We start from the raw sequence: 15,687 nt of genomic DNA on the forward strand, positions 1-15,687 counted from the left end.
CATGAGTGCACATAGTTGCATTGCCTTTCCTGCTCCATTCAGGGTACCATGACTGGTGTCATCAGCCACTTCTTTAAAGGGTAGCCACTGTCGCCAAGCATTATGCCAGAAAGCCGTCCCTCCTCACACACTGTCGCCAGTGCGCTCTCCCTCAAGATGCGTGCGTCATGTGCAGAGCCATACCACCGCGCCACCACATCAATTCATTTTATGTTTGCATCGCAAACAACCTGCACATTGATTGAGTGAAAGCCTTTCCTATTTACAAAAAGGTACTCGTTTTTAGATAGGTCTTTAGTATTTATCTTTTGTTTACTTGCTGTAGTTTTGTTACTTTCATATTCAGTGTTATTTGTTGTTGTATATGCATCAACACTACATACTTATTACATACTTATTATTGATGTCTCACACAAAAGTTTATTTGGAAGAATAAAACAAATTTGAGATAACTACAGTCACTGATGTGTAAATGCAACTGATGTAGGGTACCATAAGGTCTATATATTCAAACTAGCACAAGAAATCTTTTTTTTTTTTTTAAACCAACGGTGTTTCTGTCGTTACCTCACAAAACAACATGAGATAATAGTTATTGTACATCTCATAACATTTTAAAGTAAATTAGTGTCCAATCTTGATAAGCACTTTGCAAATTTCTTCTTGCTTGTCAGGCCTTGGTTTTAAGGTATGTTCTGTGGCAATGAGCGATGAGTCAAATGAGACCTTGTAAATGTAAGGCCCATCCAATCGGCCAATGGCGGTTTCCCAAAGTCTTGCGCGTTCCGTCTTTTCAGCGTGGCAAAGTAGTTTAATTCCAAATAATCTTTTATCTGACTCCATGTTATTATGACCTCGAATTTAGTTTAGAATGTCAATTGATTATTGGTCATTTGTATAATAATTGGCTTTACATTTGAATATTCTATTTAACTCTTTACTCTTACTGTACCGTTCATTCGGTTCTCATTCGCACATAATCAATTCAAATATGATCAATACAAAATATCAAATCCTCAGAAATAGAGAGTCCTGGACACCCAGCAATGAGGGCACATCTGAATACAGAAGCGCCTTGAGCCTTTTGCCACATTTCTTTAAATACTCAGACCAAGACAAAACATCGGAATCCCCAATGTGGGACAATTTATTAGCATGAACTTACAATCAGAATTTGCATTGACTAGGGTCACAGACCTCAGGGGTTCGCACCTTGCTGTGGAACAGGAGGTAATTTAGATGAAAAGACCCTGGGAAAGAGGCACACCCATGGTTGCAACCAAAGTATCCCTAAACTCTTAAAACCTTTAATACCTTTGGTTTACTTTTATGTAGACGAGACCGTTGAACCAGTTGCACTGAGACATTTCAGACGATACCAAACATTGTATAGCATTCTTTGATGATTGTTCACATTAAACCAGATAGATTTTGGGTGAATTCTAGGTCATCTCTGTATGTAGAGAGAAGAGATAGGGGAAGAGGGTGAAGGGAGTGAAATGTAGATTAAGGCAAATGCTGAGGTGTGATCGACTCAGTGTGATTGCGTCTCGGGTGGGGATGCTATTTTGCAAGAGAGAGTTCAAATGTTAATTTCCTTTGTTTTCTCAAAGAGTAGCCCTTTCTTGGTCCAGGCACTCTGGCATCAGTCTTACACATAAAACTGTTACATGTTAAAGATCTAATTACTTTATTACAATGAATCTTATCATAAAATCAAACCATGTTTCATGGTTATAGTTAATTCATAGTTATTTATCAGCAGTGGTTGATGAAGATGAGTGGCGTTACTGTTTGTTTTTGTATTATTGGTGTTTTATCCATGTCATGGTGTGAGAAATAACAGTATTGTCTTTCATTAAAGCAGTTTTATAGTCTTTTCTCATTTATCCTGACTCTAATAATCAGTTTCTATCAGCAAACGCTCAGAATAAAGTGAGATGATCTGCTAATGTCTTGTTGAAAGAGTGTTGATAGGAGGATCATCAATATTAACAGAGAAACTGCTGAAAACACTCTTTATTTCATGTCAATAGTTCCTGTTTTCACCTCATTTATTATGCTGATGTCTTCAGATCTGCTGTAAATTGACACTTAAAGCTCATTTCATTGCTGTCAGCAGACTCGGGATTTGTTGACTGCAGATATGTACAATTATTTTTGTCTTTATGTGTAGAACTGTTTTCCTTACCATTATCCATATTTGGAATAATTTTGCTACATTATATTCTGTTATCATTTACTGTTTTGCGGTGTGTATTTTGATCTTAACACCTTTTAACCTTATTAATTATTCTCAGGTTAGGTAAAGTAAGTCGAGTCTGGCCTAAATTATAAGAATTTTAAATTACTTACAATTTGGTCAGAAGACTCCTCTGTGGTACGTTCTTGTTCAAAGTCTTAAAACACTTTTGGCAGCTTTTGTATCAATTAAATTTCTTTGAATTGGTTACTTTTCTTTTATAATAAACAAAAATGTAAAGGCAAATAAAACCACACTGGTCAAAGGTGTAGTCAGCTCTGGGCTTCCCATCTTCAGCTTGGGGTTTCTTGTCCTCAGCTCTGGGCTTCTAGGCGTCCTCCCAAGAGGCAATCAGCTCATCAGAATGCGTAAATACGTTAATGCTACGTTGTAACTTTCCCAAAGTTTCCAGAATAAGGCCTCCAGGTGCAGCTGTCTGGCTTTTGTGTCCTTGGACTCCAGAAACTCAGCCAAGATGGCTGATGTCCTTATAAGGTTCTAAGAGAACCACAGTTCTCTGAGCAACCACATAGTTCTGTGTGCTGCAGTCCAGCTCTGCTCCTCATAAACAGACACACACATGAATAACTGTACATTCTGGCCATTAAAGAGGCCTAATATTTAATACAGGCCAAATGAGAACAGACATCCAAAACCTTAACAAGAGTGATCCAGAACCCTGCATCATCAGAATGAAACACACTGAAGATACTGAAGAACAAAGAGGTTGGTGTTTATGAAGAACAAAGAGGTTGGTGTTTATTCTTCATTCATTCATTCATGATGCTGAACAACATTCATGTTCTTGCACATTTAGATAAACTATCAAATACATAATGAACTTTTAACGACAACATTCATGTTAGAAAGATTCAACTACACATTTAGATAGGCAGTTAATCTAATATTCAACAAATGTTCAGTAAAGTGAGATTTGAAAAATGTTCATATTGATTATCAACATCAGGTACAGATTATTTTACATTTATTTTATATCTGGTTCAAAATTTGCAACAATGTAACCAAAATAGAAAAATATTAATATCAGTAAACACCAAATTGTATCAATTAAATTCACTTTCCAGAATGGCTGACAGGGTTTTAAGCTTGACTTAAGCAAAAGCTGATTTATAGTTATTGATAAAGTTGTATTTTTCATAAAATGTAGAAGTTATTCGTAGTTATAGAGATTATTCTTCTTAGGCCGTGTGTCCACCTAAGCGTTTTTTCCAGCGACTAGCGTACTTTTTCAATTGTTTTCAATGGGAACGCCGAGTTTTTTAAACGCCAGGAGCGTAACGAGGCGCTGAGCGTCTTTTTCACGCTCAAGCACTGAGAGTTCGCCATTTTTTACTGGTCGCCTCGAGTTGAAGAATGTTCAACTTTGAGTAAAACGCTGCGCTCATCACTGTCACTTTTTAGCCAGCCGTCCAATCAGAGTGGAGGAGTGGCGGGACAAATACAACTCCGACCAACTGTCACACTCTTGTTGTACAACATCACCAACAAGAAGAGAACGGAACAAAATGAATGAGAAATTAATATTGCTGGTCTCCGAACATACATAGCAAGTAATTCCACATTGTGTGAACATTTTTAGTCTGAAACAAATTACCTGCAAAATCAGTTATACAGTGCCGCAGATATTCCGTATCATAGCAACAAAGCGTCTCAACGGAAAAAAAACGCTGCGCTGCAGAAGCGCTCTCAAGCGCTCACAGACAGGCGTTTTAAGCAGAGCGCCTAGCGTTTTCAGCTGGCTAAAAACGCTTTGGTGGACACACGGCCTTACAGTAACTTTGGTAACAGTTTATGTAAAAACAGAGATGATGGATTGAGATTATTTTCTTGTCCTCCTATCATGCTGTAGAAAGAGCCCAGATGATGTCACTGCCTGGGTGCCACAGTTTTAAGATGAGAAAAATTCATAACAGGGTTGAGGGTCGAAATTCACTTGAGTTTGTTTTCAGTGTCCCACATTCACATGTGTGGAAGTCTGTGAAAGAAAAACTGTGACCAACCCTTAATAATTAATCAGTTTTAGTAAAATAAATATCAATCTAAAACTTGGTGTCAAAATATGGCAATAATTGTGAGTCATCAACATATTTAATAGTTCTCACTACAGAAACATGGTGATTTGTCTATAATGTTTTAAATATAAATATATAAAAGGCATCAAAGTGATCAGTATATTTCATAGCAGTTGTCTACTTCAGTACATGAAGGTTCACTTTTATGTTCTTTCACTTCATAATCCTCATTTTGAATTTAATATACTGAAATTGAACTTTTTTTGTAATTTCAGAGCTGATGGAAGTGAAGGAGGAGATTGAAGAACTGAGTGAAGTGGAGGAGAAACATCATGACAAACCTATTGAAAACCCTTTGAGCCGCTCAAAGACTAAAAAGACATTTCTAAAGAAAAGAAGATACAAGAAATCTCCAACCTGCACTCAGTGTGGAAAGAGATTGTCAACCAAACAATATCTTGAGATTCACATGAGAGTTCATACTGGAGAGAAGCCGTTCACATGTGATCAGTGTGGGAAGAGCTTCACACAAAAAGGACATCTTAAGGAACACATGAGAGTTCATACAGGAGAGAAGCCACACGCATGTGATCAATGTGGGAAGAGATTCACAACAAAACGAAGTCTTGAGATTCACAGTGGAGTTCACACCGGAGAGAAGCAGTTCACATGTGATCAATGTGACAAAACATTTCTCTGGGCATCAAACCTGAAGAAACATCTGACAGTTCATACAAAGGAGAAGCCACATTCATGTTCTGTGTGTGGAAAGAGTTTTTCACAGCTGTATTATTTATATCAACATGAGAAAATACACACTGGTGTGAGAGAGTACATGTGCTTTGAGTGTGAGAAAACTTTTATTTCAGCAAAACAATTAAAACTGCACCAGAGAATTCACACTGGAGAAAAACCTTTCAAGTGTTCACAGTGTGACAAGAGATTCAATATGTCATCAAATCTGAAAACACATGAGAGGATCCACACTGGAGAAAAACCTTACAAGTGTTCACAGTGTGACAAGAGATTCAGTGATTCATCACATCTGAAAACACATGAGAGGATCCACACTGGAGAAAAACCTTACAAGTGTTCACACTGTGACAAGAGATTCAAGCAGTCATCACATCTGAAAACACATGAGAAGATCCACAGCAGAGAGAAGCCGCACATGTGTGATCAATCTGGAAAGAGTTTCTCTTTTTAAAACCACCTGAAGATACACATGAAGATCCATGCAGTGGAGAAACCACATCACCACAGTCTGAAATCACGATAAGTAGTTCATCTTTATGTGCTGAGGAACAAAGTAGTTTCCTTACAGCCACGATAAGCGGCAGGACAGTTTGGTGGTTGCTTGGAAAATCTGAATCTTCTCCTGAAACTACAACAGAACGATCAAATCACTGTTAAAACAGACTGTATGGATTCTTCCCCTTAAGGTCATTGTGACAAACTAGCGACTTACACTTGAACAAACTGCCATGTTTCTATTATTGTCATTTACAACATAACAATAAAACAACCTACAACTGACTATTAACTTGTTGTTGCTCATCTTCATTTTGTTCAATGATAAATCTCCCACCATTTCCCATCATCATTCCTTCGATCTTCTGCAGTAGTTCTTGTACCTGAATGTCTGATTTACTCTTGATATTGACACAGTAAAATCGTCCTCCACATTCAGTCAACAGTACAATCTTTTAGTTTTAGATGTTCATCAATGCCAGTTCCAGATCCTCCAGTTCATCTCCATGTGTGAACAGAATCATGATGTACTTCTGAACTTCAGGACCAAATAAACACTTCCAAATCCAGGATCCTCTAGAGGAATGGTGAGCAGAACTGAACTGAGACCTGCTGAACAAACCAGAGACCAGCTGCTCTTTCATCATCTCCTGGGCCCGGTTTTTCAAAAGTAATCCACTAAGATTTTGGATAACGGATTGGATCAAATCTTGAAAATGTGTTTTTCAAAAGAAAAAACAGATTACATAATCAGATTATATCACGTAATCCAATCTTGGTTTTGATCCGGATCAAACCTTTAGTTTGGGTTTTTCAGAACTTTTTTGTAGGATTTGGATCACTTTGATCCAAAAAATCTGGATTAAACTGATCCCATCAGAAGGGTGGATTCAGCGTGGATTTCATGGCCAAAATGTAATGAAAACTTTAAAAATGTATCAAATAATACTATATTTGGATCTTGCAGTATCTTACAAGATATCCTATTTATTCATAAGGTTTTAATTTTATTTGTTCATCCGTCAGGCTACAGTGATTAGGTAGGCTTTAACGTATTCAGCCTTTCAGTATAGGCCTACAGCAAAGTAGAAAGAGTTTGGCCTCATAAAATAATCCCCCAAACAGCTGTCAAAATTGAGCAAAAACAATACATTTTATTCTGTCACTAATTGATATATATATATTCATCACAATCGAAAATATTTTTGTTTTTAGAATATTTATTAGTGATGCATGCAATGATTACAGAATAACCAAAAAAATGCAAAGAATGGCAATCACTGATTTTTGAAATCCAAAACAAATCCAAATCAGAAATAGTGTCTAACTATTGCGTCCCTTGTTGCACATCCTGTTTGCTCGTTCTGGCAGAATGCAAGAGGTTGGTTAGGGTCTCCAAGGGGCTCAGGTGCATCATTGTCAGCACAGAGAGGGACATTGCGCTTAGTAGCGATGTTGTGCAAGGACAATACAGGCAAGGGTTATGTTGCATGCTTTCTGTGGCTTCCGCTCTCAGGTAGTTAAGGCATGCAAAGCGCCTCTTAAGAACTCCATTTAAATGCTTAATTGCACATCTTGCTCTGCAATGAGCAGTGTTGAAGCGTGCCTGCACCGGTGTATTTGCTGTTAGAAAAGGAGTCATCAGCCATGGTAGGAGTGGGTAGGCACTGTCTCCTAATATTATGCCATCCGGTTGGTTGGTTTGGAGGTCTCTATATAGAGCGCTCTCCCTCAGGATGCGTGCATCATGGACAGAACCCAGGCCACTTGACAACGCAGTTGGTGATGATGAGGTCAGCATCACACACAAGTTAGGACATTGATGCTGTGCCTCCCCTTTCTGTTTATAAACTCCCATTCATTCTCACGAGGTGCTTGTATATGCACATGTGTGCAGTCGATTGCTCCAATAGTATTGGGCATATTCCCCAAAAGAAAAAAGCTGCGCTTGGCCTGGGCAATCTGGTTGTCCTTTGGAAAAGAAACAAATTCATTGACCAGGCTGGCCAGTGCGATTGACACATCTCTCACCACATCACACACTGATTTCACCACTCCCATATAGTCACCAACAACTTGATAGAAAGTCCCACATGCATAAAATCGGAGAGCAATGAGGATCTGGTCTTCCACAGACAGACCGTGACTCCTTTGGGTTCTGTGTTGAAGTTTTGGCCTGAGAAGGTTCACAAGGTACTCTATATCAGCCTTCCCAAAGCGAAACCGGACATACAGCTCCTCAGTGGTGTATTGCTCCAGTGGCTTGGTACGTTCAACATACACCCTTTGACGGTATCCTCTCCTGGCAAAGTGGTGGTGGCGGTGGACAACACCTGCCATTTCACTGTCTCTCTGTGAATCCTCTGAGAAAGGCTGATTTATATGGCTGTGTAGTTGGTCTTTTCAAACACACCTATTACAACTGATTAGTTTTGGCTTGTGTTCAATTTAGGCAATTGGACCCAAGGCCTATAATTGATGAACAATGTTCACTATAGTAAAGCAACGGAACCATGGACTCAAGAAGCTGTAACTTCACTGCTGCTGAAACCAATGCACTACTAGAGGGTGTTCGGTGCCATTATGGAACAATAGTGGGAAGTTTTCAATTCTGCTAAGGATACCAACAAAAAGAAAAATGATGTTTGGATTTTAATCACAGAAAATGTGAATGCCATAGGGTCTGGCCAGAGGAGGACCACAGGCCAAATCAAATTGCGGTGGAAGAATCTTAAGGCCAGGGCAACAAAGGACCATGCTGAAGCCAAAAACCCACAAACAGGCAACAAGCCATTTAAGAGGGGAGATTACACAGATGTGGTCCTCGACATCATTGGAGGTGAGAAGTCGCAAGCTCTCCATGGTATTCAAGGTGTTGTAGGGGATGGCGAGCCTTGGAGCCTTGGATTGAGGAGGAGGAGGAGAATCTGCCAGTTCCTCCTGAGGCTGATCCAGAGAGCGTATTTATATTGAATCTCAGCTCTGTTCCTGAGGAAGAAGCTGGATCCTCATTGGGTTGAGCCAGTGGTAGTTGCCACAGGATCTCAGAGGAAAGGCTTGAAGCGCCCTTCATCAAACAAAGATGATGATTACAAGGCACTTCTGCAAAAAGAGACTGAAAGGGCAGAAGCACAGCTTCGTCTGGCAGAGGAACAACTGACTCTGACCAAACTGCAGCAAACCAAGGCCAGACTTGAGATCCGCCTCCTAAAGGCTACGCTCAGACAAGCTGGTCTCTCCACATCAGATGAGGAAGTCTGAAATTATTGTGGAGTATTTGACATTAAGTCTTTTTTTTTTAATTCAAGACATCTATACTTGATACTTGTTATAAATATCCTCAATGTACAGTGTTTGTGTTGTAGGTCTCAGATGAGCGGACTGCTGGAAGAGGATGGGGTGGGGTTTTTCTTGTTTGTTAGTTTTTTTTTTTTTTTTTTAAATGTGTGTGTTTTCATTTCAACTAAAAATAAACTTATATTGACCCCACACTGGCTATTCTACTTGTTGCTCTTTATATATCTATAGTTCTACATTGTGATTTCCTATCCTGTTTGAGCACTGGTTATCCAGCACTGGTTATCCAGATTTGGTGATCCTGAAAAGTTCCTATCCGGATCAGATTGATCCAATCTGATGTTGCTTTAAAAAACTGGCTCCAAAAGTAAACTGGATTACGTGATCACGGATCGCAAAAAAAGGATTACTAAATCTGGATCAATTTTATCCGGATTAAAACTTTTGAAAAACCGGGCCCTGAGTCTGGCTGGATAGGCGAATCCCCGATACAGACCACGGGCGGCCAGAGCTTCACCCATGGTCGCGAACTCGCGGCGTTTCTGCAGTAGGCCAGCTGACAGATCCGAGTAGAATCAAAGCTCTGAGCCATTGTGAGTAACAGTCTTCTTTAGGGCCACTTTCAGAATTTCTTCTTTATCGGTGAACGGTAGAAACCTAACTAAAACGCTTCTCAGAGCTGAATTCTGATTGTTAGATGCAAAGGTGGGCCCTCTCGATGTCCAGCGCTGGGAAGTCAGCAGGCAGATCTAACCACTTAGGGATCATGTCTCGCAGAAACGCTGAGAGTGGGCCGGAGCCCTCAGATTTCTCTGGCAGACCCACTATTTTCAGATTCTTGCGACGGCCTCTGTTTTTAAGATCATCTATCTTTGTCTGCAACTGATCCACTGTCACCTTCAAGCTGGCCAGTTGCCCTTCAGTAGCTGCTGCCTAATCTTCGACAGACAAAATCCTCCGTTCGGCTTCGTCTAAGTGAGTTTCAGCGCCCGCAACTCTCTCGGTGAGGACAGCAAATGAATTCTGAAGGCAAGACACAGAATTGGCTATCCCCTCCAGATGGCTAGTAATTACATTGAGGCGTGATCCGTTGGCCTTTATTTCTGATAAAATCAGCGACATATCTAGATGAGATTATATGTGTTAACGTTAGCGTTAGCTGTGATAATGTTAGCTGTGTTAAAGTTAGCGTCAGCCAAAGGTGTGTGGTGAGTAGGCTTTTTTTATCTTTTCTGTAGCACCCATACAACCACTCTGTATGTTACATACGTGAGAATGGGGGTGCTTGGGTTCGTTGTAGTTCAGGTGGATACCACGAAGGTGCACCTAATGAGTTTCTACTCAATTGTAAAACCTTTTGAGAGGAATATTTAACAATAATGAGACCCAGAGATGGTTTTTAGTTTAGAAAATAAATGGGTAAAACCCTTGTTTAATGAATCAAAAGGATTTGGCAAATGAAATATAAAACTTCCCCTAAAACACAATATAAAAGTCCCTAATTATGACAAAATGTATAAAAATAAATAACCAAAAGATATCCCAAACAATTAAATAATAACCTTAATCCCTTTAAATCACACGTTTTATACCAAAATAAGGGGTGTAAAAATCTTCCTCCCTTATATCTTTCCTAAATATTGAGAATGCACAGAGAACTTTACAAAAACATGTCAAGTGTCCTGTAACAAGTGTTAGCTAATGCAGTGTTGGGCCCAGTCACACATACATGCTCACATGTTCCAGTTTACTCACGGTACCGATTCGAACGAAGAGGGAAAAAAAAGAAAAAACAACGTTGCAGGCCTGTTTTGGTCTCGCAAAACATTGAGTGCGCTGAACTGACACTTACAAAACATTGAGAGCGTCGAAAAGACTGGTCCGGATACTCAGGTGCGGTGCGATGAACCAACAACTCCGCCTCGCGTGCGCCTGCCATGGCTAGCTAGCTCGGCTACCTCCGATTGCGTCGTCCGCTCCGTCAGACGGATCGCCGGCCTCGTGTCTCGCTCAGTCTCTCGTTTCTCACAGTCACAAACATCCGCGGTCCCCTTCTCTGAACCTCCCTCTCAGTTTCGTCGACGTTAATGGCTCTTTTTAGCGTCTTTTTCCTTCTCTCTAAACGTGCGAGCGTCCCGTTCTCCCCACGGCTCCAGCGAGAGAGAGCGAGCCAAAAAACAACAACGAGCCAGGAAAAAAACCCGGCTTCCAGCACTTTCTCATCCGCGTCGCTCTATCCAGTCACGTGTACCCCGTTTTTTTACATGCATGCAGCCAAACACTACTGACAATACAGCGTGAATACAAAGCCAATAAAAAGGTCACATAAACACAGGAAGGATAAAGTAATAAAAGGATAGCTGCATAAAACCTCTGATAATATTATTTAGCAAAATAATATAAACTTTAACCTTTAGTTTTAATCACTGTCATGAAATAAAATGACAAATTATTGATCTCCCTTTAATCATGTAAAATAAATTAGTATTTACTTATTTGAAAATCAGTTGTCACTTATTATTTATTTAAAGTAAATAAACGTTTACATTTTAATAGTCATGTGACTGGGTTTTGAGAATAAGAGGGATCATTCATAACCCACCCAGTTTCCCTTACACTATAATACCCGAGTTTACCACTGGGCTACACCCTCCCCCTTCTAGACAATTTTGATGCCCTCATCAAATTAAACCTTAGAGGACTCTAATAGTCTTAAAGTCAAGGGTAGAGGCCAGATTTGAACAAGTGAAACACAACGCCATGGGGTGGCGCCAGAGAGTTTGACATTGACTGCTTCTGGAGTCTCTGTAGAGTCCACTTCCCACCAACACTCCATGGCTTAAGACTGTCACAGGGTAGACACAGGGCTTGCCAAGTTCATCGTATCTCAGCTTGACCACTGGACGGATGACTCTTTTTGAACGCTCAACTTGTTCAATCTCAGCTTGAGTGTCTGGATAGGGGTTGATGTCTGCTCCCCCTTCTAGAAGGTTGACTTCAGGATCAGCATTGGAAGGCAGGTTTGGAAGATCATTGACCACTGTCTCTATCTCAGCCGGGTCTTGAGCTTGTCTTTCAGGTTCGGGGACGATTGGCTGGGATTGTTTCGTGGACAGTTCTGGATGTGTCAGTAACTTTTCCCAGTCGAACTCAACGGGTCTTGGCAGGTATACTTCGTCATATTCTGATTCTGAAGACAAATCTTCATCGTGGTTGTTTGTCTGTACTTGTTCTTTTGTCTTCTGCTGGAATGCTCTGGTCACAGGTCTTTGTTGTGGCTCCACTTCACTTTCGTCGAGGGAGTCTCACAAGGTATCCAATGGGTAACAGGTGGTTACGATGAATAGTCTTTTCTGCTCCCATGCCTCTCTCTGGCTTAATCTTGTAGACAGGTAAGTTGGGTAGCTTCTCCACAACAATATATGGTGAGGGTCGCCACTTGCATTTCAATTTGTGCTTGACTGTACTCCAAAGTTTCTCAGCAGCACCCTTGCTTTGTCAAGGACTGCTCTTTGACTCTTGTCGTGTGCTTTTTTATTTCTTTGATGGTTCTTGTCTGAGTCTGTGCAAGACGAGGCCCTTTGGAATCTTTCTTGAGCTTAGCAACATACTGAGGTAAGACTTTGTCTTTGGTTGTTCTCGGTCACACCAAAACAGATGTCTACCGGTAAGCGAGCTTCTCTGCCGAACATTAGCAGGTAAGGCGAATAACCAGTTGCGTCATTTTGAGAACAGTTGTAGGCATGGACCAACTGACTGATCTTCTGACTCCATTTTTGTTTTTGCTTTGGGTCGAGTGTGCCCAGCATTGTCAAGAGTGTACGATTGAATCTTTCTGGTTGCGGATCTCCCTGTGGGTGGTAAGGCGATTTCTTGACTTGCGAATCCCAGCATCATCAGAAGGTCTTGGATCAGTTTGCTTTCAAAATCACGGCCTTGATCTGAGTGTATGCGGGCAGGGAGTCCATAGTGTACAAAGTAGCGCTCACATAGTATCTTGGCCATGGTGGTCGCTTTCTGATCTTTGGCGGGAAAAGCTTGGGCGTATCGAGTAAAGTGGTCTGTCACTACAAGGATGTTGGCGAAACCTTGGGAGTCTGGCTCAAGTGAAGAAAATCGATACAGACAGATCTAGAGGGCCTTGACTAGTGATCTGCTTTAAGGGAGCAGCTCTCTGGGGAAGGGCTTTGCGAGTGATACATCTGCCGCAGTTTTTGATGTACTGCTCAACCTCAGCTCCCATCTTCGGCCAATAGAACCGGCTTCTGATAAGTTCGATGGTCTTGTCCATGCCCAGGTGACCAGATTCATCATGCAGAGATCTCAAAACCATCGGAACATACTCTCTGGGCAGTACCAGCTGCTTTACTTCAGTTCCCATTTTTCTCAACCTTTCTGTACAGCAGATTGTTTTGAATGAACAGTTTGCTTGCTTCTTTGTTCAACAGGACTGACGTTGGATTGTCGGGGCTGGTGAATGATGGACCACCACGAAGTGACTGTTTGACTGGAGCGATAGTAGAGTCAACATCTTGAGCGGTGACAAGATCTTTGTGACTGAGCTGACTCAAAGAACCAAGATCCAGCCGGACTGGGTAGACGAAACACTCTGGTATACCATCAGGTGACAATCCGAGTGACTCAGCTATAGTTGTGGGCTCTGTTGGAGTTTCACAGCACTTGATCTGCTTACACAGAGCTTGAACACTTTCATTTGTTACGGTTTGCCAGCCTTCTTCTGGGGGGTTGGAAGGGGGTTGCGTGACAGGGCATCGGCGTCGATGTTGCTACTGCCAGGCCTGTACTGCAATGTGAAATGGTAAGTGGCAAGTGCTGAGAGCCAGCGGTGACCTGTCTCGTTGAGTTTGGCAGTCGTGAGGATATAAGTGAGGGGGTTGTTATCGGTTCTCACGGTAAACTGTGCTCCATACAGGTAATCGTGGAACTTGTCGACCACAGCCCATTTAAGTGCCAAAAACTGAAGTTGGTGTACTGGATAGTTCTTTTCAGAGGCACTTAGCTTGCGGCTTGCGAAAGCAACAGGTCTCAAGCCCTCGGGGTACTCTTGGTTGAGGACAGCGCCGAGCCCATGACAACTGGCATCAATGTGAAGTATGTAAGGCTTGGTGGGGTCGCCAAATGCCAGCACCGGTGCGTTTGTGAGGCAGTGGATGATCTTTTGTAATGCCTCTGAACAAGACTGGTCCCACCGGTCACCAAAAGGCTCATTGACTTTGTAGTAGGTCTTGTCTGCTGCAAAGGAAGACTTTCGCTTCTTTTGCGTGGGAGGATAACCTTTGCACAGCTCTGTAAGTGGTCGAACGATGATGGAGTAGTTTTTTATAAACCTGCGCTAGTAGCCGCAGAACCCCAGAAACGACTGCAGAGAAGAAAGGTCGGTTGGCTGCTTCCACCGCTTCACTGCTTCAACTTTGTCCGGGTCTGTGGCGATACCATGCTCGGAGACAATGTGCCCGACGTAGGTGACTTGTGAGCGACAGAACTGGCACTTGTCGAGGGACAACTTGAGTCCAGCTTCTTCAAGACGAGTGATGACTTTGAGTAGTCTTTGCTCATGCTCCTCCAAAGTCTTGCCGAAAACAATGAGATCATCAAGATAGACGATGACTTCAAGCATGTGCATGTCGCCGACTGCCTTTTCCATTAGTCGTTGAAATGTCGCAGGGGCCCCTGTGATCCCCTGCGGCATCTGCTCAAACTGGAAAAATCCCAGAGGACAAATGAAGGCGGTTTTCTCTTTGTCCTCCTCAGCCATCGGGATTTGATAGTAGCCGCTGCGCAGATCCAACACTGAAAACCACTTACTGCCAGACAAGCAATCGAGAGCGTCGTCGATACGTGGTACAGTGTACTGATCTGGGATAGTTCTGCGGTTCAGGGTGCGGTAGTCGACACACATACGAAGTTGACCATTCTTTTTATGTGCAAGGACGATGGGTGACGCATATGGACTTCTTGATTCTTTTATGATCCCAGCCGCCAACAAACCTTGCAGGTGACGCCGAAGATCATCCAAATCCGCAGGGGCAATACGTCGAGATCGCTCTCTGAAAGGAGTGTTATCGTTCAGGCGGATGTGATGCTCTACCCCTCTAGCCAAACCGACATCCCACTCTTCAACAGAGAACACGTTGGAGTGTTTGGCAAGCTTTTGCCTCAGCCTCTCTTTCCACTCCTTGCTGATGGGGGACTCACTGAAGTCAAACAGAGAGGGATCCATAGGTGGAACAGATTCAACTTTAGGGTTTGGTGCATCTGTCACAATGTCAGCGACGTGAAGGTAAGCGATAACGGTGCCCACTGGAATGGCAGTTTGTTTTAGAGACTCATTACGCAGAAGCACCAGGAAGTTGTTTGGATCTAGCATCTTGGAGAACGCACAGCGGGCTGGACGTACACTTGGCAAGGATGAGTGGGCTCGTTCAAGGATGAGTATGCTGTCTCCGATGCCTTGTTTTTCTTTGACTTTGCAGATAGCAATGTATTCAGTGCCAGGAGGGATGCTGAGAGGACCAGGGCCAGACCACTTAACTTCAGCCACCGGTAAGTCTTTGTTGTCTTTTGTAGACGTCACTGCAGGAACAGGTAAGTGGTTTTTCTCTTGAACTTGGATGTTGACTGAGTTGATGTTCTCTGTGTCTTCTGTCTTTGTTCGGGACTTAAAAGGCTGAACCCCTCTGACGTTTGTGCCGATCAGGACAGGTATAGACTCTGAGCAACGTGGATCAGGGCACACCAGGGCCAGGACAGGAACAGACTTGACTTTGTAGCACTTGGACATTTGTGGCAGCTCCAGCTCAACTTGGATGTAACCTTTGTATGGGTAACTGCTCTCTGACTCAC

General features: G+C 42.2%; 1 protein-coding gene and 1 pseudogene across 1 annotated transcript; one reads left to right on the plus strand and one right to left on the minus strand.

The window, feature by feature from the left end:
- The first annotated feature begins 4,497 nt into the window (after positions 1 to 4,497).
- On the plus strand, positions 4,498 to 5,482 carry LOC125268247 (zinc finger protein 239-like). Its single transcript, XM_048190305.1, has one exon. It carries the CDS (start codon positions 4,556 to 4,558, stop codon positions 5,480 to 5,482), a length of 927 nt encoding a protein of 308 aa, XP_048046262.1. The 5' UTR covers positions 4,498 to 4,555.
- A 799-nt stretch (positions 5,483 to 6,281) lies between these two features.
- LOC125268120 lies at positions 6,282 to 8,101 on the minus strand (annotated as a pseudogene).
- Between the last annotated feature and the right edge of the window lie 7,586 nt (positions 8,102 to 15,687).

The sequence above is a fragment of the Megalobrama amblycephala genome, linkage group LG5 (assembly GCF_018812025.1).
Source record: "Megalobrama amblycephala isolate DHTTF-2021 linkage group LG5, ASM1881202v1, whole genome shotgun sequence".
Lineage (NCBI taxonomy): Eukaryota > Metazoa > Chordata > Actinopteri > Cypriniformes > Xenocyprididae > Megalobrama > Megalobrama amblycephala.

Bases quoted from the DNA above. Each gene is read 5' to 3' on its own strand.
- LOC125268247 (XM_048190305.1), top strand. From the start codon at position 4,556: ATGGAAGTGAAGGAGGAGATTGAAGAACTGAGTGAAGTGGAGGAGAAA.